Here is a 27,615-nt window from a genome sequence, read left to right on the forward strand (position 1 = left end):
CAGCTAGAGCTGTAATTGGAGTATCTATCTGTGGCCTCTCCATGGGGTCTGGGCTTCCTCATAGCATGGCAGCCTCAGAGTGGCTGGATTTCAAACCTAGTGATGTAGGGTTCCAAAAGCAAGTAATTCAGAAAACAAAGCAGTAGTTGAGTTGATTTTTCTGGCCTAGTCTTGGAAGTTATCCAGCCCAATTTCTGCTTCATTCTGCTGGTACAAATGAGTTAAGCCCACCCAGATTTAAGGAGAAAAGACATAGACCACAACTTACAGTGTTGGGAGTATAAAAGCATTTATGGAGGTATTCTAAAACCATCACAGATATGCACACTGGGGTGTCCAGCATGTGTATGTGTGAGACCCCTTTCAGTACAGAACAGAGCTAGAATAAGAAGAGAATAAGAAGAGAAGACAGGTTAAGCCAACAGCTGAAAACTCCCTATTCTGCCACCATGTTTTGGCACAGAATTCAGAGAAGTCAGAAAACTTTATATTTGAACTTAGACATCAAAGTCATTAAGAAGTTCTATTTGTCAAAGTGGAAAGAGAAAATTTATGTAATACTTTGTTAATTTGGCTTTTAAGTTTTAAATATAAGGCATGATATGTAGGCTCCATTTGTATTTTTGTCTGGGCCCTGAAAATGTGAGGAGTGGTCCTGGTGATGGAGGTGGCAGTAATGGTGGCAGTGATGGTGACACTGGGACTCAATACCATTTTTGAGCACCTGCTACATGTCTTTATTATAGAACCTTATGCTTGGTCACCCAAGGTTATTTACATATCACCCAATGAGGACCCATCAGAGTATTTCTATTGGAATTAGAGAGGAGGACCCTTTGTACCCAGTCTGCTTATGAGCTTTGAAGATGCTCAGCAGTGCATGGTGTGTTGTCTACTTCTAGGAAGAGTTGGTTGAAAAGGAAGGGCTGATATTTAGGGGCAACAGAACTGAGAATGGAGAGAGAACATTTCTGATGGTATCTATCGGAGTCTGTGATTCAGGTCTTCCCGGAGCCCAGGTCTATCCCAACTTGATCAGGTGGTGTAGCACACTGGACACTGGGGTGCCACTGGGAGACAAAGCTGGGGATTGGGTGGAAGAGGCCACAGGAGACAGGCAAGGAAGGTTCATGGGGGAGCTTGGCACTATCCTGAGGGCAGTGGAAAGTCATGCAAAGAGGTCCTTAACAAGGAAGAGACATGGTCAGATCTGTTTTTGAAAGGTCATTCTGGGGAAGAGAGAGTCTGGCAGCAGAGGAGCTGGTGAGAAGGCTGGTCTCCTCATCCTTGGGACAGGTGCCATGAAGGAGGGGAGACCCAAACTTCAGAATCAGACCCTCAAGTTCCATTCGTAGTCCAGACTCTCATTTGCTGTTTGAACTCTAATTTGTGCCAGAGGGAGATAAAAGTGGGACTAGGGAGAGACATCAGATTTCCTGTGACCATTAAACCAGTCCGAAGCTGCGGCCCAAACATCCAAGTTCTAATTCTAGAGAGTCTGAGAAAACTTTCATATGTAGAAAAGCCTGCACCAACTCATGCCTCTTCCAGCCTCAGCCAAGCTCCTACTCATCTTCCCTGAACTGACTGGAGGAAAAGGCAGGCAGGGGTGACATCCAGGGACCAGGACAAAGGAAGGAGGATTGCTAAGCCAGCCATAGAGAGAGATGCCATTGTGCCTGGTGGGGCCCCAGGCCTTCCCTCACCCCCAGGCCAGCTCCAAACCACAGGCCACGTCCTGTTTCTCAGAAATACTGCCATTTCCCAGAGCCCCATGTTCTTGGGGGATGGGAGGACATGGCTTCACAGCTGCTCCAGGAAGAGGAGGAGGAAGCATCCCCAGGAAACGTGGAGGCCAGGCCTAGCATTGTAATAGGATGGTTCAGTTTGGGGGCCAGGAGGGTCAAGTGGAATAGAGGTTCTGAGCCCAGGTCTGCTATACCTGACCCAGCCCAGGATCTGGCCCCCTCCAGAGCTCTGGAATTTTTAAGGATACTGTTATCATAGTCCTCAACCCAACTCCTCCATTTGCTCTTATATGGTCTTGGTTGGTCACTTTCCCTGAGCCTTAATGTCCTCATCTCTATGATATGGTTAACAAGCCCCACCTTATTGGGTCCTAGGGATCAGATGAGACAATGAATTTGAAACTGCTTTGTTTACTAGTGGCCATGCATATGGGAAGGGATGTCACTGGTCACCAGGCAGGATAGTGGATCCATGGAACTCTTTGTTGGACCCGTGGGGAGCCCCAGGAGGGGGAGAGCTGGGCAACCGTGGAGACTACCCCTTCCTTCTTCCCCATCTCTGTCATGATAGACAAGCCAGGGTTACACAGCAAGTTCCTGAACCTTACCTTCCTCCCTCCTCACTTCTGTTTCTTTCCTTTTTCTTCTCATCACTGAGACTGGCTTGAATCTCCCATTGAAAACTCCTCTTCCACCTCATGTGCACACCCAGGCAGTCTTCCTCCTCTCTCCTTTATTGCCAAGTTTCTTTCATTTTTATTTATTTATTTACTTGCTTGCTTAGTTTTTAGCACTGGAGATTGAACCCAGGGGAGCTTTGAGCTATATCCCCAGCCCTTTTTATTTTCAGACAGAGCCTTGCTATTTTGCTGAGGGTCTTGCTAAATTCTCATCCTGATCTCAAACTTGCAGTCCTCCTGTCTCAGCCTCCCGAGTTGCTGGGATTACAGACATGTACCACCACAACTGGCTCTTCTTTAGTGCCAGACTTAAAAGACTTTTCAGTTTCCTCACTTCCCAGATACTACCTCAACCCTACCCCTAAAACCCAGCATCTCCCTGTCAATAATCCTGACATTGCTGATTGCCATGGTCGCCAGAGCCCTCTTGTGCTCACAGAGAACTCTTTAAGGCCTCATCTAGCAGACTTCTCAGCCTCCATTCCTCCTATGTTCCCTCTGGCTTTTGCAGTTGTTCCCTTGCTGATATCCAGGGCTCTGTCCTTGTCCCCCTTCTGGTTTCATTCCTCAGTCTCTCCCCTGGCTTTTGTTACCACCTATAGTCCAGTAGTGCCCAACTCTCCATCTTTCCTGCCCAGCCTTCTCTCCTGATCCATAATATGCCCAAAGAGACTGTCTCCTGAGACTCCAGATGTGCCCAACTGAAACTTCTGGGTCCTTTTCCCTGTTCACCAGGTGAGACTCCAGATGCACACTGACTCCTCCCTCTCCTTCATTCCTGCATCCAGTCGGTCACCCTTTCTGCCTTCCCCATGGCCTCCCTTCTGCCAGACCATTTTCATCCCTTACATGGATTCCCACAACTACCTCCTACCTGGTCTCAGCCTCTTTCTCCCAACCTCCCAACCCCTTCTAGCTTCCTAAACCACAAATCTGACCACAGCACTGAAGTGCTACCCAGGCTCCCCACTGCCCTTGGAGTGAAGTTAGAGACTCAGCCAGTAGGCAACCTTACTTCCCTTTGCCCATTGCCTCAAACTATTGTCTAACAACAGTGAGCTATTTGTGATTCTCCCTATTTTTTCATCTTCTACAGAGTTTTCTCTACATAGGCTATCACCAATCCTTCTAGAGGGTTTTTCTTTTTTTGAGACTGGGAATTGAACCCCGGGATGCTTTACCACTGAGCCACATCCCCAGCCCTTTTTATTTTTTATTTGAGACAGGGTCTCACTAAGTTGCTTAGGGCTTCACTGAGGCTGGCCTTGCTAAATTGCTGAGGCTTACTTTGAACTGGGGATCCTCCTGCTTCAGCCTCCCAAGTCACTGGGATTACAGTTGTGCATCACCTCGCATGCCTGGCATCCCTACCCCTTTTCCACCTCCTCGTCCTTCAGAGCTGTCTTAAATTGCCTCAGTTTGGGCTGGGAACTATACTTCCCACAGTCCCTGCCATCACCACCCTCAGCACTTAGGTGTCATGACACTTCTGTTTCCCCCATCTCCTAAAGTCTTGAGGCCTCCTCAGAATGGGAAGGGCAATTTTGACTCCTTGCTCCGTCAATGGTCTAGCACAAGGTCAAACCGAGTGGCTTAGAAAATGTTTCATGAATGAATAATGGAAGGAAAAGACACCTAGAGCAGTCTGAGGCCATGGTAGAGCTGCTTAGATTAACACAGTGAGCCTGTGTTCACACACTGAGGAAAGCCCAGACCAAAGTAAGGAGGGGTTGATGTGCCACTCCCACAGTAGAACACGGGGTGCACAGCACAGGCTTCAGATAAGCCCATTGAAGAAACCAGGATGGCAGATTGACTGTAACATCAGGATAAGTATACAGGGAAATCCATTCCCTGTATCCAATCCCATTCCCTGAAGCATCCCCATTGCAGAGCCCTGCCTCCAAGACCACCCTCTAGCAGAGGGGAGGGGGCTGGTGTCAGGGAAAGCTGCACTAGAAGAACACATCCAAGCTAGCTTGAAAGAGGTCCAGATGGGCTGGGGCTGGGGCTCAGTGTAGAGCGCTTGCCTCACACGTGCAAGGTACTGGGTTCAATCCACATAAAAATAAATAAAATAAAGATATTGTGTCCACCTGCAACTAAAAAAAAAAAAAAAAAAAAAAAAAAAAAAAAAAAAAGATATTGTGTCGGCCTGGGGTTGTGACTCAGTAGAAGAGCACTGGCCTAGCATGTGTGAGGCACTGGGTTCGATCCTCAGCACCACATATAAATAAATAAAATAAAGGTCCATTGACGACTAAAAAAATTATATAAGAAAAGATATTGTGTCCAACTAAAAAATAAAAAAGAGAACCAGAATTCACCACGTGAATGACTGGACCTTGTTCCTGTGCTCAGTTGAATATGGGATGCTCAGAACCCATTCCAAGTTCTAGGTTAAGCCTGCGTGGAAGCAAGGCAGGCTGAAGTAAGGAGTCTTCTTCAGGAGGGACAGGCAGAGGCTATGAGGGAAGGAGGTAGATATCTTCTGACTCAGAGGATGAGGGTGAAGTTCTGGCCATGTTACTCCAATCCTAGTGTCTCAAACCAGAGCCCCTAGGGCTGGCAGAGGGATCTCAAGGAAGTTGGACACCCATCCCTGCTCAGTGAGGGTGGCATTGGTGGGGTACTTAACAGTCTTTCTGGACCTCAGGAACCCTAGATTGGAGACCAAGGCTATGAGAACAGCTGCCAGGCCCTCTAAGTGCCTGCATAAGTATCCTGTCCACCTTTTCTCCAGGGCTTTCAGCCAGGCCTAGGCAGGGTGGCTGAGGGGAGCTGTGGCCACAGGAAGTTGAGACCATCTGTACCAGAGCCTCTGGTCCTGCTTCAATACTCCAAACACTATGAGGCATTGGGGAGGACATCACCCTTCCTGAGTCTCATTTCTCCTCTCTACAACAGGGACAAATCCTATACTATTCACCTTAAGGAAATCATGGGTCTTAAAGCATTTCTGATATAGCAAGGACTTGTGCATGTGGGCAGAATTAATTATTGATCTGTCCTTAGTTATAAGTGTTAGTTCTTCTCCTCATTACATGGTGCCAAGTTGGCCATCTCACTGCAAAGCCTTGGAACTCCTGAGAGGGGAAAATGTTTGGGCTTCTAACACTCATCCCAGCATGGAACTAGGGAACAAGCGCTCGCCTGGAGCAGGAACCCTGGCTTCCAATTCCACCTTTGCTACAAACCAGCTCTGTGCCTTCTGGCAAATATTAATTATGCTCCTTAAACTCAGTTTCATCACTGTCAAGAGACTGAAGACGGTGAGGGCCCCTGACTCCTGGGTAAGTGCTTTGAGGCTCCATTCACCACCCACTTGGATAACTGAGTCAGTACACCTTCTTGGGCTCAGTGCCACTTAGGTGAGGCCAGGAGGGTTGGGGTTGGGGAGGGAACTGCACGTGTAAAAGCAGGAGCTGTCTTAGTAGGAGGCTTGGGGGTAGAAAGCAGGGCAGAAGACAAGGGTACTGTGGCAGACAAGGGCCCGGGCTGGGAGGCTGCAGGAACTGTCCCTGGCTCCAGTGATAAGCTACCACAAGGACTGGGGCTCCTTTCTGCCCCTTCTGGATCTGTTTCCACCCCTATAAAATAGGGATACTGGGCCAACCTTGCAGAGTCCCTGGAAGAGCTGCATTGAACACAGCAGACAGGGGTGAGGGGTAATGCAGGTTCTTGTTTATTAATATATAATAACAAAAATGATAAAGCTCACATCTGCAATTGTTTAGGTCTTTGTTATAAGCTCTTGGTCACTTTGACTGGACTGGCTGTAACCTTCAGTTCTGGAGTCTGGGCTAGGAAGACTTTCCAGTGACCTGTATGGAGGGAGGCAAAAGAGAGAGGAGGGGAACGTGTGTGCGCATGCGTACAACAGTGGTGGGGATAGGGGATGGGGAGCTGAGGGCAGGAGGAGCTGCATGGCAGGGATTGGAGGTCAGAGGGGAAATCCATATCATACAGTTCTGTTCCATGACTCCAACTTCAAACAACCTGTGTTTTGGGACTGGGCAAGTTCCTGACCCCTGCTGGTAACACTCCCATCTGTGACCTTCCTCTCCTACCCCTACCTGGGTCCATCTTCTTAAAAGTAATGCAGAACAAATTAAGGTGTCAAGGAAGTGATTAGGAGGGTTTCAGTGGGGAATGTTTTAGTAGAGAGGGAGGGAGCCACCAGGGTTTGGGGGCTCAGTCCTCCCTCCTACAGCTCTGTCCCTCTACCCCCACCCCCAGCACTAAGACCAAAGCCAGTCAGTTCTACTTCACCTTCCCTATCTGGCTTCCGAGTTGGGAAATCTGGCCCAGCCGCCCACTGGATTCCTGTGCTGGGAACTGACGTCTGTGGCCGACACCACCCCCCCTTGACAGCCCCTCCTCCTGGCACCAGCAGCCTGGGAACTCCCCAAGAGGTCCTGCCTCTACCCTGCTCTCCTCCCAGGCGCCATTCCTCAGCCCAAGGTCCCACCTTCCTGGGTGCTGGTGAGCAGCCGGAAGTTCTGTGCCTCTTTCTGGAAGTCTTGCTTCCTGACTTTCTTGATCTGAATCAAGTGGAAGATTCCTGAGGGCAGAGACAAGGGCATGAGCAGGAAAAGCAGGACCTTATGGTCAGTGACTTAGACTTAGAACCAACCCAGCCACCTCCCTCCCCTACCCCCATTCTGATCAAACACCAAATCCTGTGGAATGAACCTAAACATTTCAATCTGCTCACTGCCACTCTCCTCACTCAGACCCCCACTGCCCTGCCCCCCTCACTACTCCAGCCTAACCCCTTTCACTGTCCCTCTAAACTGTAATCCTAAGGGTGGCCATTTGACATTGTATGGTACCCTGCCATTCCCCTTCCATGACCTTCATATCACCTCCAAGATAAGACCCACATCCTATAGCCTCTTTTTTCTGCTGACCCTGCTCCTGTCACCAGCACCATTTGCTTTTACACAGCAACCTGGCTACAGTGCCAGGACAGAGAGAGGGAAGGGTAGGGGGAGGCAGGTGACCGGCCCACATAGACTGGTCAAGCTTTCCCCTGGGCAGAGAATGTATGGTAAAGATCAATTGCTGTGCTTACTCAGTCACCCAAGAACTGAGTGGCAGTACCTTGCATGTGGTTCAACTCTAAGCAAATACCTAAGTTCCCTGAGGGCCAAGCCTTTACAACGCCAGTCACTTTGCTGGAACACCTTCTCTGCACCTTTTACTTCTCCCATTGCCAGAGGTACCATCCACCACGCTTGGCTGCTACATCTTCCCTAATCCAGCCCGAGGCACCAAGAACTTCCTCCTTAGGACACCCACAGCATTTGGCTTTTGTGCTACTATTATGTCTATTTCAATGTCCCTACCAGACTTCCAGCTTCTGGAGGGCTTTCCTCTCTGGGTCCTGAGCTTGGCCTATATCAGGATGTAGAATGAATGAATCCCTGAATGGATGGATGGATGGATGGATGATGGACAAATACATGTATACCTAGGCTAGGTGAGGCCCCAAGGAGGAGAGAAGTATAGCTGGACCCCTGATGTTTGCAGCTCGTGGGGAGCTGGCCACTGACAATACACATGACACTCAGGCCCTGAGCACATGGACTGTGACATCGCACCAGCTGTTACCCCCCAAGGCCTCTGGCCAAAAAGAACAGATGCAACCAGCAAGACCTCTGTTAAGCCAGCACTGCCTTCAAGAAAACCAAGAACTAAGCAGGTTTATGGGAATCAGAGTGGGACCCCACCATGAGAAACAAAATACTGATCCTAGAACTGAGTTTTAGGAACTAGGAAACTGTCCTCAGTGCCATCTCTACAGACACCCAGCACTGTCCTTGGGACTCAGAGCCCAGAGGTCAAGGACCAGGATAGAACTCCAAAAGTACAGGGGCTACATCAGAGTTATGAGCATGAGATGAGATAGGAACAGGTCCTTATACACAGGCCTGCCCCTGGAGAGAGGGGTGACAGGAATGAGGGAGGGTGCCCGCACTATAGCTTGTAAAGCGTAATGGAGAGGATCGGGCTCTTGACCTGGAACCAAGAGCTGGCCTGAGGGCCATGGTAGTGTCTCTTGTCCTTTGAAGGACAGTGCAGGTTTGAGGGTAGCCAGGCCCCTTGGTCCCCCAGGGCAGAGCTGGCTTTAATTGATGAGTTCCAGGAAAGAGGACAGGTTCCATTCATTATGAAGATGAACTGTCCCTGGGCTGAGCCATTCAAAGTCTTGGGACTGAGTCACTTGGGGGCATGTGCAAGCAGGACCAGAGGCCATCAGGAAGATGCAGGGGCATTTCCTTCCTAGCAGTGCTTAGAATTGAGACCTCTGAGGTCTTCCTGATTCTGAAACTCCAGAATCTCCAAGGTCCTTACCCCTAGGCCAACTCTCTGCTCTGGTTCCGGTGCCTGGGGCTGGCCCTCGTGGGGAGGCCTTGCTAACACCGGTCTCAGCAACCTCCTGCTCACTCTTTGCACCCCTCTTATAGGACACTGAGCGGTGTCCCCTGACAGTCAGCCCTAAGAGTGTTTGTTTTGACTCATGATCTGGGACAGGGAGGGAACAGGGTGACCGGTGCAGCATTTAGGCAGTTCAAGGTTCAGGAGATTGGAACATGGTAGTGACAGGAGGGTGGCCTGGCTTTGTGAAGGTGAAGAGTCCCATACATACTTCATTGAGCTACTCCCCTGCTGTGCCATCCTGGCACTCCTTGGCCTTCCTCTAGCACCTTCCAAAAAACATAGTCACTTCTGTGGAGGTGGCACTGGGGACAGTCAGACCTGGGTTTGAATCCTTGCTTTACTGTTTAAATTGTGTGACTTTGAGCAAGTTGTTTGATTTCTCAGACTCAGTTTTCTTATCCACAAAATGGGCATTTGTACATACCCCTTAGATTTCTCTTGAGGATTAAATAAGGTGCCCGCTACAAGGTGCCTGCAGTGCAGCAGGCACAGGGAACATGATCGTAGGCTCTGGGGCCAGAGTTTGGGGCTGCCACTGCCATTCTGCCTGTAAAGCACCCTCTTGCCTCTCTAAGTCCCTCGCACCCTGCTACATTGTGGAGGCCCATCTCTGGGAGCCTTTCCTGACCAGCTTAGCTCCCCATTAGCTCCCGCTGCACTTGGGTCACTAAGCCATGCATTCCTAAGGACAGAGCCTGGGGTTTATTACTTTCCGTGGCCTCAGCACCTGCTTGGAGAGTGTGGATTCTGGGGAGGCCCAGAGTAAACATGCAGCCAGCACCAGTCCAGGGACCCATAGAATCTTAAGACTCAAAACAATGAAAGGACAGACCCCTAACCAGGTCTTGCTCACTCTCTGCCCCTAAGCGGAGCTTACTCTCTCCTTCTTCTGTTGGAATGCTTGGACTATGAGAAAATTCCTCTCAGTGATAAGAAACCTGCCTCTCTGCAATTCTAACCAACCCATGGGGTGGGAGGAGGAAACTGACATTTGCAGAACTGACTATAAGTCGGGTTCTTACATCATTTCATTTAACCCTCCAAAACCCCTCTTCCCAATTAACAGAAGAGAAAACTGAGGTCCAGAGAGGTCAAGTGATTGCCCAAGATCACACAGCTAAGAAAGCGCAGAATCAGGATTTGAAGTGGCGGAGGTGGGACTTGAACCCAGGTCTGCCGTATTCCAAAGCCCATGCTTGTGGTCTGACCCTTGTGATCACTCAGTATATGGCTGTTCCCTCTGCCTGGGGCAGCCCTTCAGAGCCATGAAGCCAGCAGTCCTGGCCCCCTGAGTCTTCTCTTCTCCAGGCTGAACAGCTCCACTTTCTTCGTCCATTCCTCCTACGACAGGGGGCAGAGTAGAGCAGGGAAAGAGCCGCATCTGACGTCACAAGACATGGGCTCTAGCTCCCGTCCTCCACTTACTGGCTGTGTGGCCTTGGGCCAGGTACTTCACCTCTCTGAGCCTCAGTTTCCTCATCTGTAAAATGGGGACAATAATACCTAACTCTCAGGATCTTTGAGGATCAAGTAAAATAGTGAATGTGGAAGCACTTTATAAACTCTAAAGTGCGACACACATTGATTGTCATTATCAGTCATCATTCTTATCATCATTCCCTTTTCCTCTTCCACCCCACTCCCCCAGGCAAACCCATGTCGAGGAAAGTGATCTTATCACTAATTCATACTTAAAAAGTTTAGTTTGAATCATGGTTTAATGTTTCACTCTACCTAAGGGACTTAGGTTTTTTAAGAAAAGCCTTAAAACCAAACTCTCAGCAACCCTTCACTTGGTGATATGAGCAGCCTATTAAATAGGGCAGTTTTCTCACAGAATGAGAAATATATTCTAACATCAGCTTACCTTGAAGTGATAGGATCCACCATTGAGAAAAGGCTTAGTGAAACTAGCCTCAAGACCTAGCGCTTTGAGGATGCGCTAGGAAAGGTCTCCCTCACGGTGGTTAAAATCCTACCATTAAACAACTATTGATTTCATCAGGGTAGGCTCCTTGCAAGGTGCAATAACCCTTTCCCCCCAGGAGAGGGAGCACTTCAAGGCCTTGGCAATTCAATGAGGGAATTTATCAGAACTGTCAAGAGAATCACAGACGAAATTGGTCTCCCTGATTCGTGGAATCAGGTACTCTTATACCTGGAAGGGCATCCAAAGGTACCTGATCAACAAAACATCCCTAAAGCCCGTTGGGGTCTGGAGGACAGGAAGGGGAAAGTCCAGAGGTACTCCCGGTCGAGAGTGAGCCGCTCACCTTTTACCAGCTTCCAGAGGTAGATCTCCACCTGGTCAGAGGCCTCATGCTCAAGGGCAAAGCGATGCAGGGTGTCCGGGCTTGGAGATACCGATGTGTGGACAAGAACCCGGCCGGGCGCTGTGGGACACCTGGTGGAACTGATCTCACTGTGGCCGGGGTCTGCTTTGTCCTCTGGATGAGATAAGGAACTCGTGAAGTGCTCAATCAGCATTGGCTATTCTTCTTGAAAGTTCTAAGGTTCTAAGATTTTATGACTTGACGGAGTCCAGACATTATTTGATTCTACATCTATATCAGGAACCTGAGTCTATTACTGTAACATTTGATCGTTCCATTAAAGTCTGACATTTTCCACTCCTGTGCTTCTATAGTCCGTGCATCTATAAACCCTGCGTCCTGTGGCTCTGAGTGCGTGCACCTCCAGGTCTGAGATGTTCCGAGTGTCTGTGGCCCTGGGGAGAGTGTGCCCTCCCTGCTCCCAGCACTTCCTTGTACCTGGGCAAATCTTGCAGCACTTGCCAGCCACTTTCTCAGGGTGATGGCAGGGATACTCAGTGGGGCAGGTCACACGCTGGCAGTCCTGGTGGCCATCCTGACAAGTGCATAGGATGCAGGGCAGGGGGCCAAAGGAACGGAAGACTGGGTGCCACACCTCCCCGTGGGAGTATGTCTTCCCACCGTGCACGCAGGCTAGATGAGGACAGAAAGGGGGAAGGGTCAGCATCTTGGGCCCCTCCAGATTCTCTGGGGCCAGCAGCAGGTGGGATGGGCCCTGGAGGAGCTCCCTCCCACCATCAGTGTGACCAGCTACATTGCCTGCAAAGTGCAGGCCAGGGTATAATACCTGTCCCCTGACCCTGGCATCCCCCCATCTCAGCACCCAGGGCTGAGATGCCCAGTAGGGACTAGCTGAAGATGGACAGCCCTCCCCTAGCCTCAGGGCACTTCTGGGGAAGCAAGGGGAGGGCTGGCCTGGGGGTAGGAGAACCGAGATTAACTTCTGTCACCACTTGATCATATGAGCTCCGGCAGGTCCCTTTCCCCTTCCCCACCTGTGTCCTATCTGTACAATGGGCTGGGATCTAGTAGCCACATAGCTCCTCCGTCTCCACCTGTGGGGGATCCCTGCAGTGGGGCCCCTGTTCCCTTATGCAGTCATGGCTTCCCCCACTCTAACCCCACTGTCTTCCTGCAGCCCAGCTCCCCCGTTCCTTTGTCAAACTTTTGCTCAGCACTGCTTCATATTAATTTATTCACGTCTTTCTTCCCAGCTAGTCCATGAACCACTTGAGGGTAGAGAACATTCTTTGTGTTGTTGTTAATGGACCTTTATTTTATGTATATGTGGTGCTGAGGATCGAACCCAGTGCCTCACACATGCTAGGCAAATGCTCTACCCCTGAGCCAGGCCATTCTTCATCTCTCTGTTCTGTCTCTTCCATTTACCAGAAAAGACATGACAGAGGCTCAAAACAATATTGTTGTGCTGTTTTAGAACTGGTTCTATCTCTAATTCAACACTGTGCACTTCAAGGTCCTGTCAAAGGGGGTTAGACCCCTTGACCTTCAAGGGCACTTTCAGTTTTGATATTCTACGAGATTATAAGTTCATGACCAAGTTGTGTTTGGAGAACCAGAGTAGCAGGTGCAGGAGGTAGAAGCAGTTGGGTCCCCTGCCCCCATTAACAGATTGGAGGAGGGTCCAGCCCCCACCTTTCTTATGTTTCTCCTTCAGGACAATCTTGACAGTTGTACTGCCTGCCCCCTTTGGTCGGAAGTGACGAGGGATGAAGCCCAGAGGGGAGCTGAGGCCAGTGGGGGCTGGGGTGCCCGGGCCTTTCTTTCTCCCACCATCACCTGAACATGGATCCTGGGAATGTCTCTGCAAAAGAAGAACACAGCTCACTGACTGACTGCAATGGTCCACTGTCGGGGAGGAGCCACAGGCCAGGCTGCAGCAAGAGGCCTGAGGGTGGACACCGGCAGACTTCCCAGTGAAGAGAGGGATCGGCTCCAGATAGCAAGATCTGGATGGGGTCTAAGATGTTCTCAGCGGATCTTTGAAAACTCTCAGAGCATAGTGATTTGGAAATCCAGTTTCCATCAGGTCCTTCCCAGGCCTTGTCAGAGCCAGGAGCTTGGGGCTGGAGTGAGTAGAAGCTGCTGAGGTCTTGATCTGGGAGACAAGATGAAGGATGTAGAGAACTTCAGTTTGAGAAACAGAAGGTGAAGATGGTGTGCATGCCTATAATCCTAGCAACTCAGGAGGCTGAGGCAGGAAGATTGCAAGTTCAAGGCCAGCAACTTAGAGGCTCTGCAGCTGAGCAAGATTCTGTGTCAAAATTTTGTTTAAAAATAAATAAAATTAAAAGACTAGTAATGTATCTTAGCAGTAAAAATGCCCCTGGATTCCATTCCCAGTGCCAAAAAAACAAACACACAAACAAACAAAACCCACCACCACCAACAACAACAAAAACAAAAAACCAAAAGGTGAGTACATAGTAAGGGTACAAACCGGGAAATTCTCTTTTGTCTGAGAAGAGTTAAGTGATATGACAAAAGGATGGGCCTCAGAATATCCCAGTAGGCCCCAAAATCCTACAGGCAGAAGACTAATAGCAGGCTGCATCCAGAGACAATCTTCAGAGCTCAGGTCTCCTTTGCTTGAGCCCCTAGAATCCAAGAGCCCAAGACCCTGCCCCTCCAGATCAGATCTCGGGAGGCTAGCAGTGACACCAAAGGGTGGGAAGTGAGGACAGTTTATGGGGCAGGAGCTTTGCAGCTCGGTTTGGGAACTGGGTTGCTCCAGGCCATGGAGAAGAACAAGTGGGTGGGGGCAGAGAGCAAAGCCTGTTACTGCCCTCGTGACCCAGAGTCACTTATATCCCTTCTGCTAAAGCCTGTTCTTGCCTTTACAGTCCCTAAGTCAGTTCTTTCATAGGCCAGAGACTGAGCTCACAAGAGATCCAGAGTAGAAACTGTCCCAGATCCCAGCACAGGACCAGGCATACAGAAATCTTCCAGAAAAGGCTTTTTGAGTGGAACTGAGGCAGGAAGGACTTAGAGAGTCCACTCCCCATGTGGTGACTTGCCCAAGTCATCCAGCAAGTTGATGCTCCAGGCCTGGAACTAAGCCTGGGTGGGCTTGAAGTCACTGCCTCCTAGGGAGAGGATGGAATGGCTCAGGTCCTGTGGCACAGGCCCCCACTTGAGAAGGTCCAGCCTGGAAAGGAGGATGATCTGGCAGAGGAGAGGTCATGCGCACTCCTGAGGATCTCTGGGAAGAAGAACCCAGCCTCCAGTGCCCCAGGGTTCAGGGGACCCAGTCTGAAAGAGCAGGTGAGGTTGTTCCCATTGTAGACCTAGCACAGAGGACCAAGTGGGGACTTGAGTCAGTGTCTGGCCCTTTCTCCCTCCTTTCACCTCCTTCTTAGACTAGAGAGAGAGAGAGCAGTTCAGCCCATATTAACTGTAGACTGACTGGGAGGGGAAAACAGAGAGGTAGATCCCAGACAAAGAACCAGTGTCCCAAGAACTGGGGCGGGGGAGGGGAAGGTGCTGGCCCAAACCAGAGGTCATTCCCTCAGGAGAACATGTTCCTGGAAGCAGCCTGAGGACAGGATGGATGGAACAGTTTCAAAGAGATTCGCAAGAGGGAAGTAAGGAAGTTCAGGGTTTAGGGCCTGTTCCTACCCTGTGCGGCTACCTCTTTTCTCTCTCAGGCTCCTCCTGGCCCATTAGCCATGACAGGAGTGTAGGGAGAGGAGCTGGACTATGCGGGGAGGAGGGGGCTAACAGGTGACCCAGCACATGAATGAGCTATGAGTGATGCAGATTTAGGCCCTGATATCAGCCTCTCTCCCCACCCTGCTATGGTAAAGCTGCGTACTTACCGCCCCACTGTGTGATCGCATGGTGTCCTCTTCAGCTGATGTCTCACCTGCCCCATCTGAAAACTCAAAAGGAAGATAGGTCAGCCTTCAGCTCTTCAGCCCTGATGGTTCTGGCCCTGAGGCCTCCACTCACAGACTCTGCTCCTTCCAGAGCCTACCAGCAGGCTCCTCTTCCCAAGGGTAACTCATCCCACTTCCCATTTCAGCCTCCCCTCATTCTGGATTGCTTCCTTGTTTTCCCACACTGACCTCCTGGTCACCATTAGGACTGCTTGACCAAACCAGAGCATCTTGTTTGGTTTCATTTTGTGTGTGTGTGTGTTTTGTATTGGGTATTAAACCTAGAGGTGCTTAACCATTGAGCTGCATCCCCAACTTTTTTAATTTTTAATTTAGAGACAGGGTCTTGCTGAGTTGCTTAGGGCCTTCTTAAGCTGATGAGGCTGGCCTTGAACTTGTGATCCTCCTGCCTCAGCCTCCCAAATCCCTGAAATGACAGGCATGCATCACTGCATCTGGTTTTGTTTAGTCTTTATGTAAAAGTAAACTCTGAACCAGGCACAGTGGCACCCACCTGTAGCTCACTACTTGAGAGAATAAGGCAGGAGGGTCCCCTGAGCCCAGGAGTTCAAGAGTAGCCTAGACAACATAGCAAGACTCCGTCTCCAGAAAACAAAAACAAAACCAAGTTGCCTCTCTGGGATACTGAGGCATCGTGGATGGTCCAAGGATCCAGAATCCCATTCCTGCAGCCAGTATAGCTACAGTGTGCTGGGCAGCCACTCCTCCTACCTACAGCTACACTCAAGAACTAGGCTTTGGTTTTTACCACACACTCCCAGGTCTGTACTCTCCAACTCCTCTTCCACCCTGCCCCTCCAGTTGAACACCCCAGGATCTTCTAGCTACCACTCCCCTAGGGGACCAGCACTCAAAGCTTCCTACAGCCCTGGGTGCCATCCTCTCTCCGAGGCTACCCTCACTTTACTATCTGGCTCCCACCAAGCTTTCCTGGTTCCCAGACTCAGACACTGGAGTTAGAATATCTGCTGGCAAACACAGGCCCAACTTCTCTGGGCACAACTGATGCCCAGAGAAGACAAGAAATTTGGGGAGTTAGCTCAAGAACCAGGACTACATTGGAGTCACCTGACTCCTGGACCATTTCACAGTGAAGCACTCCCCTGCCCTGAGCACTGCCTCCTCCAGGAAGCTGTCCTTGACTACCCAACACACAGGGAGCAGCCTGGCCACTCCTTTCTGCTCAAGCCCAGCCTGCACATCGCTAGCCCATGTTAGGCCTCTCTGCATCCAGAGATTCTACCTGGATTCTGCCTGACAGCCATATTTCTGAGCCCTGGTGAGCCCAATCCTGTGTCCCACCCTGCCCTGAGGAAAACAGGAAGAGACATGGTCCCAGCCTGTGTTAGTTCCTGCTCATGTGCCACTTTCACTCCTCTCAGCCTCATCTGATTGTAGGGACGTGTCTACTTGTCACACTACAGCAGTGTCCCTTCTCTCCAGCCAGTGTGTCCTCAACCTAGCAGTACCCTTCCTTGGGCCTGCACCTCCTGTTCGTGGCCTGTGTCCTGACTTCCTACCTCACTCCACTCCTGCCTGCTGCTCCCAGTGCACCCAGCAGCCAGCACCCAGCACCGACAGGGAAGGGTAAAGGAATTCCCCATCCTGGGCTGAACCTTGACCCATGGGAATTGATATATGGGTAGATAAATTCTTACCTCTTCCTCTGCCACCTCCATATTTTCCTATCTTTCTTTCCCTTCCTTCCTTCCTTCCTCCCTTCCTTTCATTCTTATTCCCTGGTGCTGGGATTGAAACCAGAGCCTTGTGCATAGGTAGCCACTATGCTGCACCCCAGCCCCACCCCAGACTTTTCTAGGAAGACCACTTAGAGCACAAGGCACCTTGTTAGCCAAGCACAGGTCAGCTCCCAAACGTCCCTGTGTTCCTTCTCTCTCCTGCTCTGCCCCACTCTCCCTTTCCCTGCTTCCAGGGATGTGATAGTAATGTAAATGGCACATTGGCCTCTGCAATGGGCTCTGTTTTCTGGGAGGGGTCCCGGCTAAGCCACCTCTGCCCTGGAGGAATGGTCTACTGTATGCTGCGTGTCCCCTCAGGCTTCTCCTAGCTCTGACAGTCCATGGTTAGTCCTTGGAGTAGGGGCCAGGGTGACCGACAGGTCTAGGTACAGACTCACCTTTGCAGGCCTGGCAGCAGGAGTCGGGCAGCGGGAGGGGTGCGGGGCAGCCGGGTTCAGGGCAGGTCGTGAGGCCACAGTAGATCTGACCCTCCTGACAGACAGAACAAATGGGGACTGGAAATGAGCTCTGAAGAGAACCAGCCCTGGGGCTACAAGAGCCTGAGTCCCTGAGAGCAAATGCACTGGAGGTCTCCCCTGAGGTGTGGGGTGGAGAGCATGAGGCTCCTGGGCGAGGTCCAGCCAGCTTGGGGCTGGGGGTCAGGGGGATGTCCCCACAGCCCCTGAAGGTAATATCATCCTTCCTTTTTAAAAGCCTTTCCGCACCTAGTCTCCTCTGGGCTCTGCTAGCAACCTGTGAGGAGGGATTGTTCCCATCCTGCAGGTGAGGGGAGCTCCAAGGAGGGCCTGGTTCATAAGTCAGAGAGATGGTTCAGGCAGAATGGGCTGGAGCGCAGTCTTTAAGCTTCTCCTACTAAAATCAAGATCCTTCTCCCCTGGCCTGGAACAGGGGCCCCAGGATGGGTGGGGGTCCAGATGAGTGATGGTGATGCTTGGGGCTCATCTTGCTCTTACTGAAAGTCCTTGGCCTCCCACTTGGGACCAGCCTTGAAGGGCAAAACCACAGGGCAAAGGGCCTTCTGGGAGGCAGAAGACCAGATGACGTTGGTGAGGGCTTCTGTTCTCTGGACCCAACTTTCCCCCTCTGTGAAATGGGGGCATACCCATCTGGGTTATGAAAACCAGTGTGAGGCTAGTGTTCCTGGAGGAAGTGACGTGACCTTGAGTCCTCCCCCTGCTCCTCCCAGTGAGTCTGAGAAGAAAGGATCCCTATCCCTCAGATGAGGCCAGGAGTTGAGCCAGTCTCATAAGCAGGAATGAGAAGAAAGAAGGGGGGACCCTAGTATCCAGGGAGAATAGACAGAGGTATCACTAGAAAATTCTCACCAGCCTACTACCATCATTTTTGCCTCTTCCCACATACCTGTCCTAATTTAGGCCCTCTCTACACAGGAAGCAGTGTGACACAGGGAAAAGAACGTGGGGTTTTGGAGTCATGTAGCCCTAGGTCTGTATTCTGGCCCTGCCTTTGCTAGCTGTATGACCTTAGGTAAATCACTTGACTGTCCTGAGCTCCAGTTTGCTAATCTAAAGAATAGAAATAGTGGGCTGGGGTTGTGGCTCAGTGGTACAGTGCTTGCCTAGCACATGTGAGACACTGGGTTCGATCCTCAGCACCACATGAAAATACATGAAGAAAATAGTTATTTTTTAAAACAGAATAGGAATCGTGATATCCTCCTTCTATCTTCTATAGATAGATATATATGGCATTTCTGTGAGTCTAGTGATGCAATGTACTAGACCACTGGGAGAGGCTCAGGTCACTTTCAAGGTTGTTACATAGTCATTCCAGGTATTTTTAAGTTGTTTGCTCTGTAGCAACAGATTGGATTCAGAGCCTCAGACTGATGGGGCCTTCTCACTGAAGAGGTGGGGAGGGAGGCCTGAGAGAAGAGACCCACCCAGGGTCGCACAAGGAACCAAAGCAGAGCTGGAGTTCAGACCTGGTCTCTGAGACCTCCTCTAGAGAGGGCATTAGAGATCACCTTGTCAGACTTCCCCTTGGACTCAGAGCAACTATGGCCAGAGAAGTTTGATAATTAGCTAGCAAGGAGGTCAGAGGAGCAGAGGTCTCTAGATGTGAAAGAGAGCCCCATTAGAGGGCTCTGGGCAAGAGGGCGAAGACTTTCTAGGCCAAGCCATTCCAGGCCATTCTCTGTTCCCTGGTAATTCTGCCAAGTCTGCCCTGCCTGTCTCTGACTACATACAGACAGGGGGAGTTTAAGCAGTTTCAGATTAAATTCCATTTGCTACTGTCTGGCCCAGCCTCTGTGTCCCAGGACTGATCAATGGTCATTCACTCATTCATTCTGCGATTCTTATAAGCATCTTCTGTATGCTACACCCTGGGCCAAGAGCAGCAGAGTCACAAACAAAACGGGTATGTTCGGGGCTGGATCGAGGCTCAGTGGTGCAGAGCTTTCTGAGCATATGCGAGGCCCTGGTCCCATCCCCAGCACTGGCCCCCCAGGAAAAGTTATGTTCCTGCCTCTCCAGGGGCACAGTGCCCACTGAGGGAGGCATAAAGGGGTCACTCAGCACCAGTGACCAGTGCTGTAACAGGAAGATGGGGAGGATGTGGAAGCCCAGAGAAAGGTCACCTGACCCAGATAAGGCGGGATATCCCAGGCCCCAGAAGTTCCCTTTCCTCTAAGCCTCTCCATTTTAAGACCAGGGAATTAATGCTCCCCACCCACTTCCATACTGTGCTTTTTCCAGGCCTGGACACTACAGGGACAGTGGAAGGTCTTACGGTACAGCTGCAGAGGACACACTGGTTGGGCAGGCGGGTAGGGAACAGCTCCCGGGCAGTGAAGATCTCTCCGTGTTGGTACGTGGTCCCGTTGTGCTGGCAGGACTTTGGGGGGGCACGGAGCCCAGAGGGGGTATGAGGTTCTGCAGGTGGGAAGGAGCAGGAGGAAGAAGAAAACGAGGTTTTAGATGAACCTAAGATCTTTACCAGAACCTAAGAGCTTTGTCCACTCTTCTGAAAATTCTGCATTTTATCTCTTCTTGACATTTACACTGAGCCCTGGCCTCTGCCTCCCCAGCCATTCTCCACATCAGCCCACCAAGGGGTCCTGCTGTCACGGACATCTGACCACGTTCCTCTCTTCACGGCCCTCCACCACAGCCTTGCAGCCCCTCAGTGTCTGAGCCGGCCATGACCACAGCAAGAAGGAAAGACAGGAAGCCTCAGCTCCACTGAGGCGCACAGGTGTTTATGCAGCAGCTCCTGGTGCCAGGTCCTTTTCTAGGTGCCAAGGGATACAGGTGGGAGGATATAAAGTCCCCATCCTCTCAGGGTTACATTCTCAGAGTCAGCTGGAATGATCTCCACTGTTCCTGTGCTTGGCATAAACTTCCACCATTCACTGACTGCCAGAACCCCCTCCCCATCACCTGCCAGTCAGTCAGTTGGGTAGAGGCTGAGCCTCCAGGCTGAGACAACTCACTCATTCATTCAGGACACCTTTACTAAGCAGCTTCCCTGACCAGGCACCATGTAAGACATTGGGAATGGAGTAAAGACCAAGATTCATCCAGATCCTACCACCAGAAGACCCACAACATAAATGGGAGAGAAAGACAAGCCACAGCAACAAAACTGCAGAATGGCGAGGGCTGGGGCTGGTGGTGGTACAGAAGGGGCTGCACAGAGATGCCCCCTACCTCCATTGTGGAGGGGAGCTCAGGGAAGACTCCCCAGGGGGACTGAGGGTTAAGCGGAGTCTCAAAGAACAAGGAGAAGCTATGTGCAGTGGCACCTGCCTGTAATCCCAGTGATGTGAGAGGATGAGGCAGAAGGATTGCAAGTTTAAAGTCAGCCTGGGTAACTTAGTGAGACACTGTCTCAAATAAAAAAAAAAAAGGGCTGGGGATATAGCTCAGTGGTTCAAGCCCAGTACTGAAAAAATAAAAGAACAAGTAGAGCCAAGCAGAGGAAGGGGCAGAGGGTAGAGACAGAGTGAAGAGCCTTCAGGTAGGAAGGGCTAGGCCAAGGCATGGGGACGTCCACAGTCAGCCAGGAGGTGAGGGCCCTGGAGTCAGCACCAGACACAGAGGAGGCACAGTGTCCTCACTAAGCAGGTAACGCTGAGAGCCTCTGCTCCCCGAGGAACCCAGAGCCATGTCAGACTCATGTGAGGCCCTCCAGGGCTCCCATTTAGAAAATGGGCCCCTCTCCACAAGATCCCCCGCTGCAGTTCACAGGACAGCCCAGAGTTGAGGCCATCGTAGGGAACCTCTTCCTTGTCACCTTCTTGATGTTTCTGAACATTGATTCTCCCCTGAACATCTCACTGGTCCCTTCTAAGTTGGTCCCTCATAGGCTACTTGGTTGTGCCAGCTTATTCTCAAACCATCTCTTTTCTCTTTTCCTTCTGCTTCCTGTATCCCAGACTGAGAGGCTCTTAGTCTTAAAATCATGGAATCAGAGACATTTAGCATTAGGACAAATAGAGTCCTTGAATTTCGGCAGAGACTTGGAGTATAGGCACCAACTCCTTTGGTCCCTCCCAGGCCCAGGGAGGTCATTGTGAAGGCTCCCATACAGGACTACTATGATTTGGGATAGAATTTGAATGTGTCCCCCAAAGGTTCATGAACTGGAAGTTTGGTTCCCAGTGTGGGTCTTGGGAGATGGCATGACCTTTAAGAGGTGGGGCCTAATAGAATTGGTTAGGTCATTGGGGGCACTGCTCTTAGAAGAGAAAAATGTAGTTCTCATAGGACCTAGTTAGTTCCTGTGAGTAAGTTGTTATTAAGCATTGTGGTGCACGCCTTTCATCTCAGCAACTCAGGAGGCTGAGGTAGGAGGGTCACAAGTTTAAGGCCAGCCTCAACAACTTAGTGAGAACTTTTGTAACCGAGACCCTGTCTCAAAATAAAGAATAAATTGTGGAACCAACCTACATGCCCTTTGATAGATGAATGGATAAAGAAACTGTGGTATATGTATACAGTGGAATCTTACTCAGTCATAAAGAAGAATAAAATTATGGCATTTGCAGGTAAATGGATGGAATTGGAGAATATGGAGAATATCATGCTAAGTAAAATAAGCCAATCCCAAAAAACCAAAGACCAAAGATCTTCTCTGATAAGTGGATGCTGACACATAATGGGGGCAGGGGGAGTGGTAAAGGAAGAATGGAGGAATGTTGGGTTGTGTAGAGGAAAATGAGGGGAGGGGAGGGGGCAGGGGGAAGGGAAAGATGTGCAATGAGACAAACATCATTACCCTAGGTACACTTATGATCACACGAATGGTGTGACTCTACATTGTGTACAACCAGAGAAATTAAAAGTTAAACTCCATTTGTGTACAATGAATTGAAATGCATTCTGCTGTCATGTATAACTAAATAGAACAAACGATAAAAAAAGAGAAGCCAGAAAAAAATGAAAGAAAGAATAAAAAGAACTGGGGATGTGGCTCAGTGGTAAAGCATCCCTGGGTTCAATCCAATACCAAACAAATAAATAAATAAATACAGTGAGTCTACCTATGCTCTTGCCTTCGGCATGTAGTTTCCTATCTGTTTCTCTGCCATATTGTGACCCCACCAAGAGGGACCACACCAGAAGCCAAAGTGAGGAGGCTGCCAGATCTTGGACTTTCAGCCTCCAAAACTGTGAGCTAAATAACCTTTATATACCCAGGTTCAGGTATTTCGTTACAGCAACTGAAAATGGACCCAGAGAAGAGACTTCCAGCCCAAGACCACTCACCTTCACTTCCCAGAGTGTGTCCACTCCCTGGCCCTCTGGCTAGCCAGAGAGAGATTGGAGCCCAAGTGCTCCAATCAACAGGCCAAACAAGCCCCTGTCTCATCCAGCTATCTTCCACTTTTCTGCCTCCTGCTTTGCACACCAACTTAAGAATGAGAAGTTCACTGCTACTCCAGCCCTGTGTGGGGGGTCCACGTTTTCTCCCCTAAGCATCTCTGTTTCTCAATGCCTTAGTGGGCAGACTGCCCCTCTCCTTCCAAGGGCTTTGCTCAGCCAGGAACTGTTTCAGGAGCGAGGTAAAGGGCGGGAGGCAGTAAGGAGGCTGGTGCAAGGGGAAGAGTGAGGCTACTTACCCACACACCTGGGACAGCACTGCTGTGGCTCCGTCACAGGCTGGGGGCAGTGGACGGGTGGGCAGTGGAGGCGGTAACAACTCACCTGGGCAGTCTGAAGGGGACACAGAGGTCAACCCTGGTTCCAAAGAACCATAGCCTCCCACCTGCATGGGTGGTCCTCTCCCAAAACTCCACCCAACTGCGGAACTCTCCCTCAGTTTAAGCCTGCAATGGGATTAAAGCCAACGAACTCCAGTGGACCCAGGCCCTCCCCTCCCTTGCCCACTACGGGGGTCTCACATGGCCACTTGTCTGCATCCCTCTCCCACCCTGGAGAAGGGCAGACCTGTTCATGAATTTGCTCAGATGTAGTATCCCCTTCATGGTGTGTGAGAAATACAAGAAATAGCCTCAAGTTATTTTGACATTGATCTTGGTGCTTTGACACTACTATCTTAACTCTAGGGCTTTATTCTGTTAACTCCAGCCTGAGCCTCTTGTCAAGGGAGGAATGAAACACCTGAGGGCAGGTGACCAGGATGGGGACAAGATTAAATACCTGATGTGGAGAAGACTCAGGGCTCTGTGATGCCACTGCCTGAATCTTGGGAGGTCCAGGAAATCCTGGACAGAGCCTTCGGAGTTGGCACCAGAGAAGGAGGGGCCCCAAGTTCTTTCACTTTTTCAGGTGTAGCAAGTGAGAGGGGATTGGGCAGTGCAACAGGCAGACAGAGACGAGCAGAAACTGCCAGAGAGGCCACCACCCCCTGGAGGTTTTTCCAGTTCACCAGGCAGCCTCCCAGCGCCACCCCCCAGCCTTCCCACATCTCACTCTTTCCCTTGTTACAGGCTCACTGTATGGTGACAAGCCATTTATATCTGTGTCACCTATTCAACCATGAACTCAAAAGGAATTGCCAGCAAAGGGCCTTGCTCTGAGTACCTGCTCAAGTCCCAGTGAACAAATGAGTGAGTGACGGATGTGAACAGGAGAGGAGGCATAGGTGGTCTCTTAGATGAATGTAGGCTTTGTTCAAAACTTTGAAGTTGCTCATTCGTTTCCAGGTCCCATATCCCGGTCCTTCCTACTGCCATCTTCCCAGGAGAGGTCCCTGACAGCATTTTCCCCAGAGGCAGCCCCTTGCCCCATGGAAGACTGTAGACAGGCCCTAGCCCCTCTAAGTCACTGCTGCTCAAGATGGCCAGAGCTAATTGCAAGGACTAATCTTTGTGCTGAGGAGCATCCCTGAGTCACAGGGACTCTGAGCTCTAACAGGGGCCTTTTAGAAGCCTGGCACACGTGAGTGCTTAATCAGTCAGGAGGGCAATCAGAGGAGAAACTAGGTGGAGTGTGAAGGACTGTGTGGCCTAAGGAGTTAGAATATTTCAGTTGACTGTGGCCTTGGAGGAGCTATGGTTGGAGGTGACCAGCAGCATGCAGCAGGAAATCAGGTGGAGACAGGCTGGGGGTGAACAAGCAGGGGCAAGGCACATGGCAAAGCCCTTTGAGGCTAAAAGGAACCTCTGGATAAGTCACAGCCACCATGTATTGAGTGGCTACTAGGCAGGGGCTTTGTATTATATATGCGTAGATTATCTCACTTCTTCTGAACAATGACCAGAGACGTAAGTACTACCATTCACACTTTTGAAATGAGAAGAGTATCCCAGAGGTGAAGTACCTAAGATCCCACAGCAGGTAAAATACCATTGCCAGGGACCCTGCACTGCCCACGAGGCTGGACTCACTCACTCAGTACATGCATACTGGGAGCCAGGCCCTCTTCTGAGCACGAGGAACACAGGAGAGTAAGAAGACATGCTTTCTGTTCTCACCAAGTTCACATCCTAGCAGTTGGAGTTAGACTAGAAAAAAGTAAGCAGGTGGGAACAAGGGAATTCCAGATGTTCAAGTCGCGTCTGTGATAAAGCAATGTAATGTTTGGGTGACAAGGGTGACTACTTTACAAATGGCTGAAGGGAAGGCCTAATGAGGAGGTAACATTCATGTTAAGAACTGGGAGAGAGACGGAGCCATTCAAGAGATCTGGGGAAGGACATTCCAGGTGGAGGGGATATGTGGGCACATTGCAAGAACCGGCCAGCATGGCTGCAGCAGAGTGAGCAGGCCTAAGTGAAGTCGGAGAATGAGACAGACGCGGATTCACACAGAACGCACAGCAGGGAATTGGAATCTTATTGTAGGTGCAACAAAAGCTATTGGAGGGTTCTAAGAGTGGAATGATGTGATCAGTTCCTTTTTTAAAAAAATTTTTTTAGTTGTTGCTGTACCTTTATTTTATTCATTTATTAATATGTGGTGCTGAGAATCAAACCCAGTGCCTCGCACATGCTAGGCAAGTGCTTTACCACTGAGCCACAACCCCAGCCTGACATGATCAATTTCATGTTCAGAAAAGACTATTCTAGCTGCTGTGTGGCTGATGGATTTGGGGAGGTGATCAGAGAGACCATTAGGAGGCTGGTGTAGCAGCCCAAGCAAGAGATGAAGATGGCTTAGGTCAGGGGGCAGGGATGGTGGAGGGAAGTGGAGGGACTCCGAACACTTTGGAGATACCAAAGGACTGTTTTGGTAATGGTCTTTTGGGTTGAAGAAACTGTGTGCGTGTGTGTGTGTGTGTGTGTGTGTGTGTGTGTGTGTGAACTCTGGGGAAGGAGAAATGAATTTGCTCCACTGGATCACAAAACTTGGACTTTGTCAACTGGACCACATGATATGTCTGGAATTTTCTGTTATGGTTTACTCTCTGTTCTCTGGCTATGTTTCATAAAATTCTTCTTGAAAAGGTTAACTGGCCTCAGATGTGCCTAGGAAAACCAAAGGGAGGCAGTCGTGGGGGAGCTGTGTCCCTGTCTGTGTCAACATTCTACCTGAGAAACAGTGAAGCAAAGGAGAGTCAGGGAAAGACCCCAGGGGGGAATGAGCCCCTGGGTGAGTCAGCGGAGGGCTGGCCCACCTGCTCCTCCACCTGGGTCTCCTCGGGACCTCTTCTCTGTTCTGTCTTATCTAGGGAGATTCTTGGCGGCCTCTGCTTTCCACTCTTGGTCTATGCAGGGAAAGAAAGGAGCAGACGGGCTGCGTCTAGCCGGGAGCTAAGCTATACTTTCCCCACAAGCACCAGCACCCAAAGAGAGCTGGGACATCCTGACTGGGCACCCAGGGACTGAGCCAAAGCCAGGGGTTTTTCAAGCCTCCTAAGCCACTCCCTCATCTCCTACCTTTCCAACCTCACACCTCACGCAAGACTCTGGACTGCACTGTGGTCTCATTTGTTCCACCTAGTTGATTTTACAAGGCCCTATGGAGGAGCTGGGTTGGGGTTATTATTTGGATGCTGAATGTTACCTAAACGTCCATGGGTTAAAGGATTAGTCCTCAGGGTGGTGTTTTTGGGAGGTGCTGTGGACCTTTAGGAGGTGGGGCTTTGTGGGAGGTCCTTAGATCATTGTGAGTGTACCCTTGAGGGGAATTATGGGACTCTGGCTTCTTTCTCCCTTTTGGTTCCTGGCCGCAAGGTGAGAGGTTTTGCTTTGCCACACATTTTTACTATGATGTTTTGCCTTGCCACAGGCTCAAAGCAATGGAGTTGATTTATCATAGACTAGCACTTCCAAAATCATGGGCCAAAATAAAGCTTTTCTCTTTATAAGCTGATCATTCCAGGTATTTTGTCATAGTGACAGAAAGCTGACTAACACAGTTGGAGTGGGTGGGAGAAGACAAGTGAAAACAAATCTGTGCTCTCTGTCCAGTTGGCTTAGCCTTTGGCAGGGCATCACACCAGGCATATGTGAGGGTCCAGCAAGACCTGTTCTTGGGGACTCAATTTGGAGGTACAGTAACTGACAGATGCAAATAAACTATGAACAGTAAACAAAAGAAAGGAACAAAGAAACGTATGTGGAACCCCAGAAGAAAAAACTACTTTCAGGCAGAGGTCATCTGCCCATTTGGGCAGACTTGAGGAGAACAAGTATTTGGGCCAATAGAGTTTGGGGGATGCATCTTGGGGCATGGCAGGAGAGGTGGCTGGAGGAAATCACACAGGGGAGTAAGGTATGGGAGGGAAGGTCAGAAAGGCTCTGTCTTAGGTTGTGTGAGAGGCAGGGGATGGCACCAGCACTAGCTGGAAAGAAGGCTGAGATGAGGGAACAGGTCCAGGTTATCAACCCAGCTCAACCGCTGACCCACTGTGACTTAGCTCTGGGAGGCACCCAGGGACTCAAAAGTGAGGTGTCAGTGGCCAGAGGAACCTACCTCAGAGCAGGTGCAGCGCAGGCAGTACATCAGGCCTTGTGGCTCCAAGTAGGGGTGCCAGCTGTCACCAGGGGAGTACTTCTTCCCGTGGAAAAGGCAGAACATGTCTGGGCCTGACAAACCAACAATTGCTGTTAGTCCCAGGCGGTGCCGGCCCCAAGACCTGCCTCTTCCCTTCTCCTTTCTCACTCTAGGAAGGATGTCATCTGATCTCCTTCAGATGGTATCTTTTCTTCAGGCAAAAGAGTATCCACTGAACCTGCTCTCCTAGTCAGGGGCCAGAATGTCTGAGTTTGAATCTCATCTTGACCACACACTTGCTATGTGACATTGGACATGTTACTGCTCCTCTCTGAGCCTTAACAGTTATCTTACAAG

The 27,615-nt window shown here is 50.3% G+C and overlaps 2 protein-coding genes across 4 annotated transcripts in view; one reads left to right on the forward strand and one right to left on the reverse strand.

Annotated features, from left to right (window-relative positions):
* Nucleotides 1-13,397, forward strand: part of Pold3 (DNA polymerase delta 3, accessory subunit) — a 101,859-nt gene extending 88,462 nt beyond the window's left edge. The window contains exon 15 of one of the 2 annotated variants that reach the window (XR_007103908.1): nt 12,887-13,397. The gene's annotated coding sequence lies outside the window, so the exon portion shown is untranslated. The remainder of the gene's footprint in view (nt 1-12,886) is intronic. The other variant, XR_007103909.1, reaches the window with a different exon arrangement.
* Nucleotides 6,101-27,615, reverse strand: part of Chrdl2 (chordin like 2) — a 33,076-nt gene continuing 11,561 nt past the window's right edge. The window contains exons 2-12 of one of the 2 annotated variants that reach the window (XM_047516679.1): nt 27,238-27,350; nt 22,977-23,070; nt 19,643-19,785; nt 17,266-17,359; nt 15,048-15,103; nt 12,865-13,033; nt 11,647-11,841; nt 11,149-11,322; nt 10,301-10,355; nt 6,900-6,992; nt 6,162-6,252 (exon numbers count right to left, since the gene is read on the reverse strand). In XM_047516679.1, the coding sequence (XP_047372635.1) occupies nt 6,162-6,252; nt 6,900-6,992; nt 10,301-10,355; nt 11,149-11,322; nt 11,647-11,841; nt 12,865-13,033; nt 15,048-15,103; nt 17,266-17,359; nt 19,643-19,785; nt 22,977-23,070; nt 27,238-27,350 (1,277 nt within the window). Of the gene's footprint in view, nt 6,253-6,899; nt 6,993-10,300; nt 10,356-11,148; nt 11,323-11,646; nt 11,842-12,864; nt 13,034-15,047; nt 15,104-17,265; nt 17,360-19,642; nt 19,786-22,976; nt 23,071-27,237; nt 27,351-27,615 lie in introns of both variants that reach the window. The other variant, XM_047516678.1, reaches the window with a different exon arrangement.

Source organism: Sciurus carolinensis, chromosome 11, assembly GCF_902686445.1.
Source record: "Sciurus carolinensis chromosome 11, mSciCar1.2, whole genome shotgun sequence".
Lineage (NCBI taxonomy): Eukaryota > Metazoa > Chordata > Mammalia > Rodentia > Sciuridae > Sciurus > Sciurus carolinensis.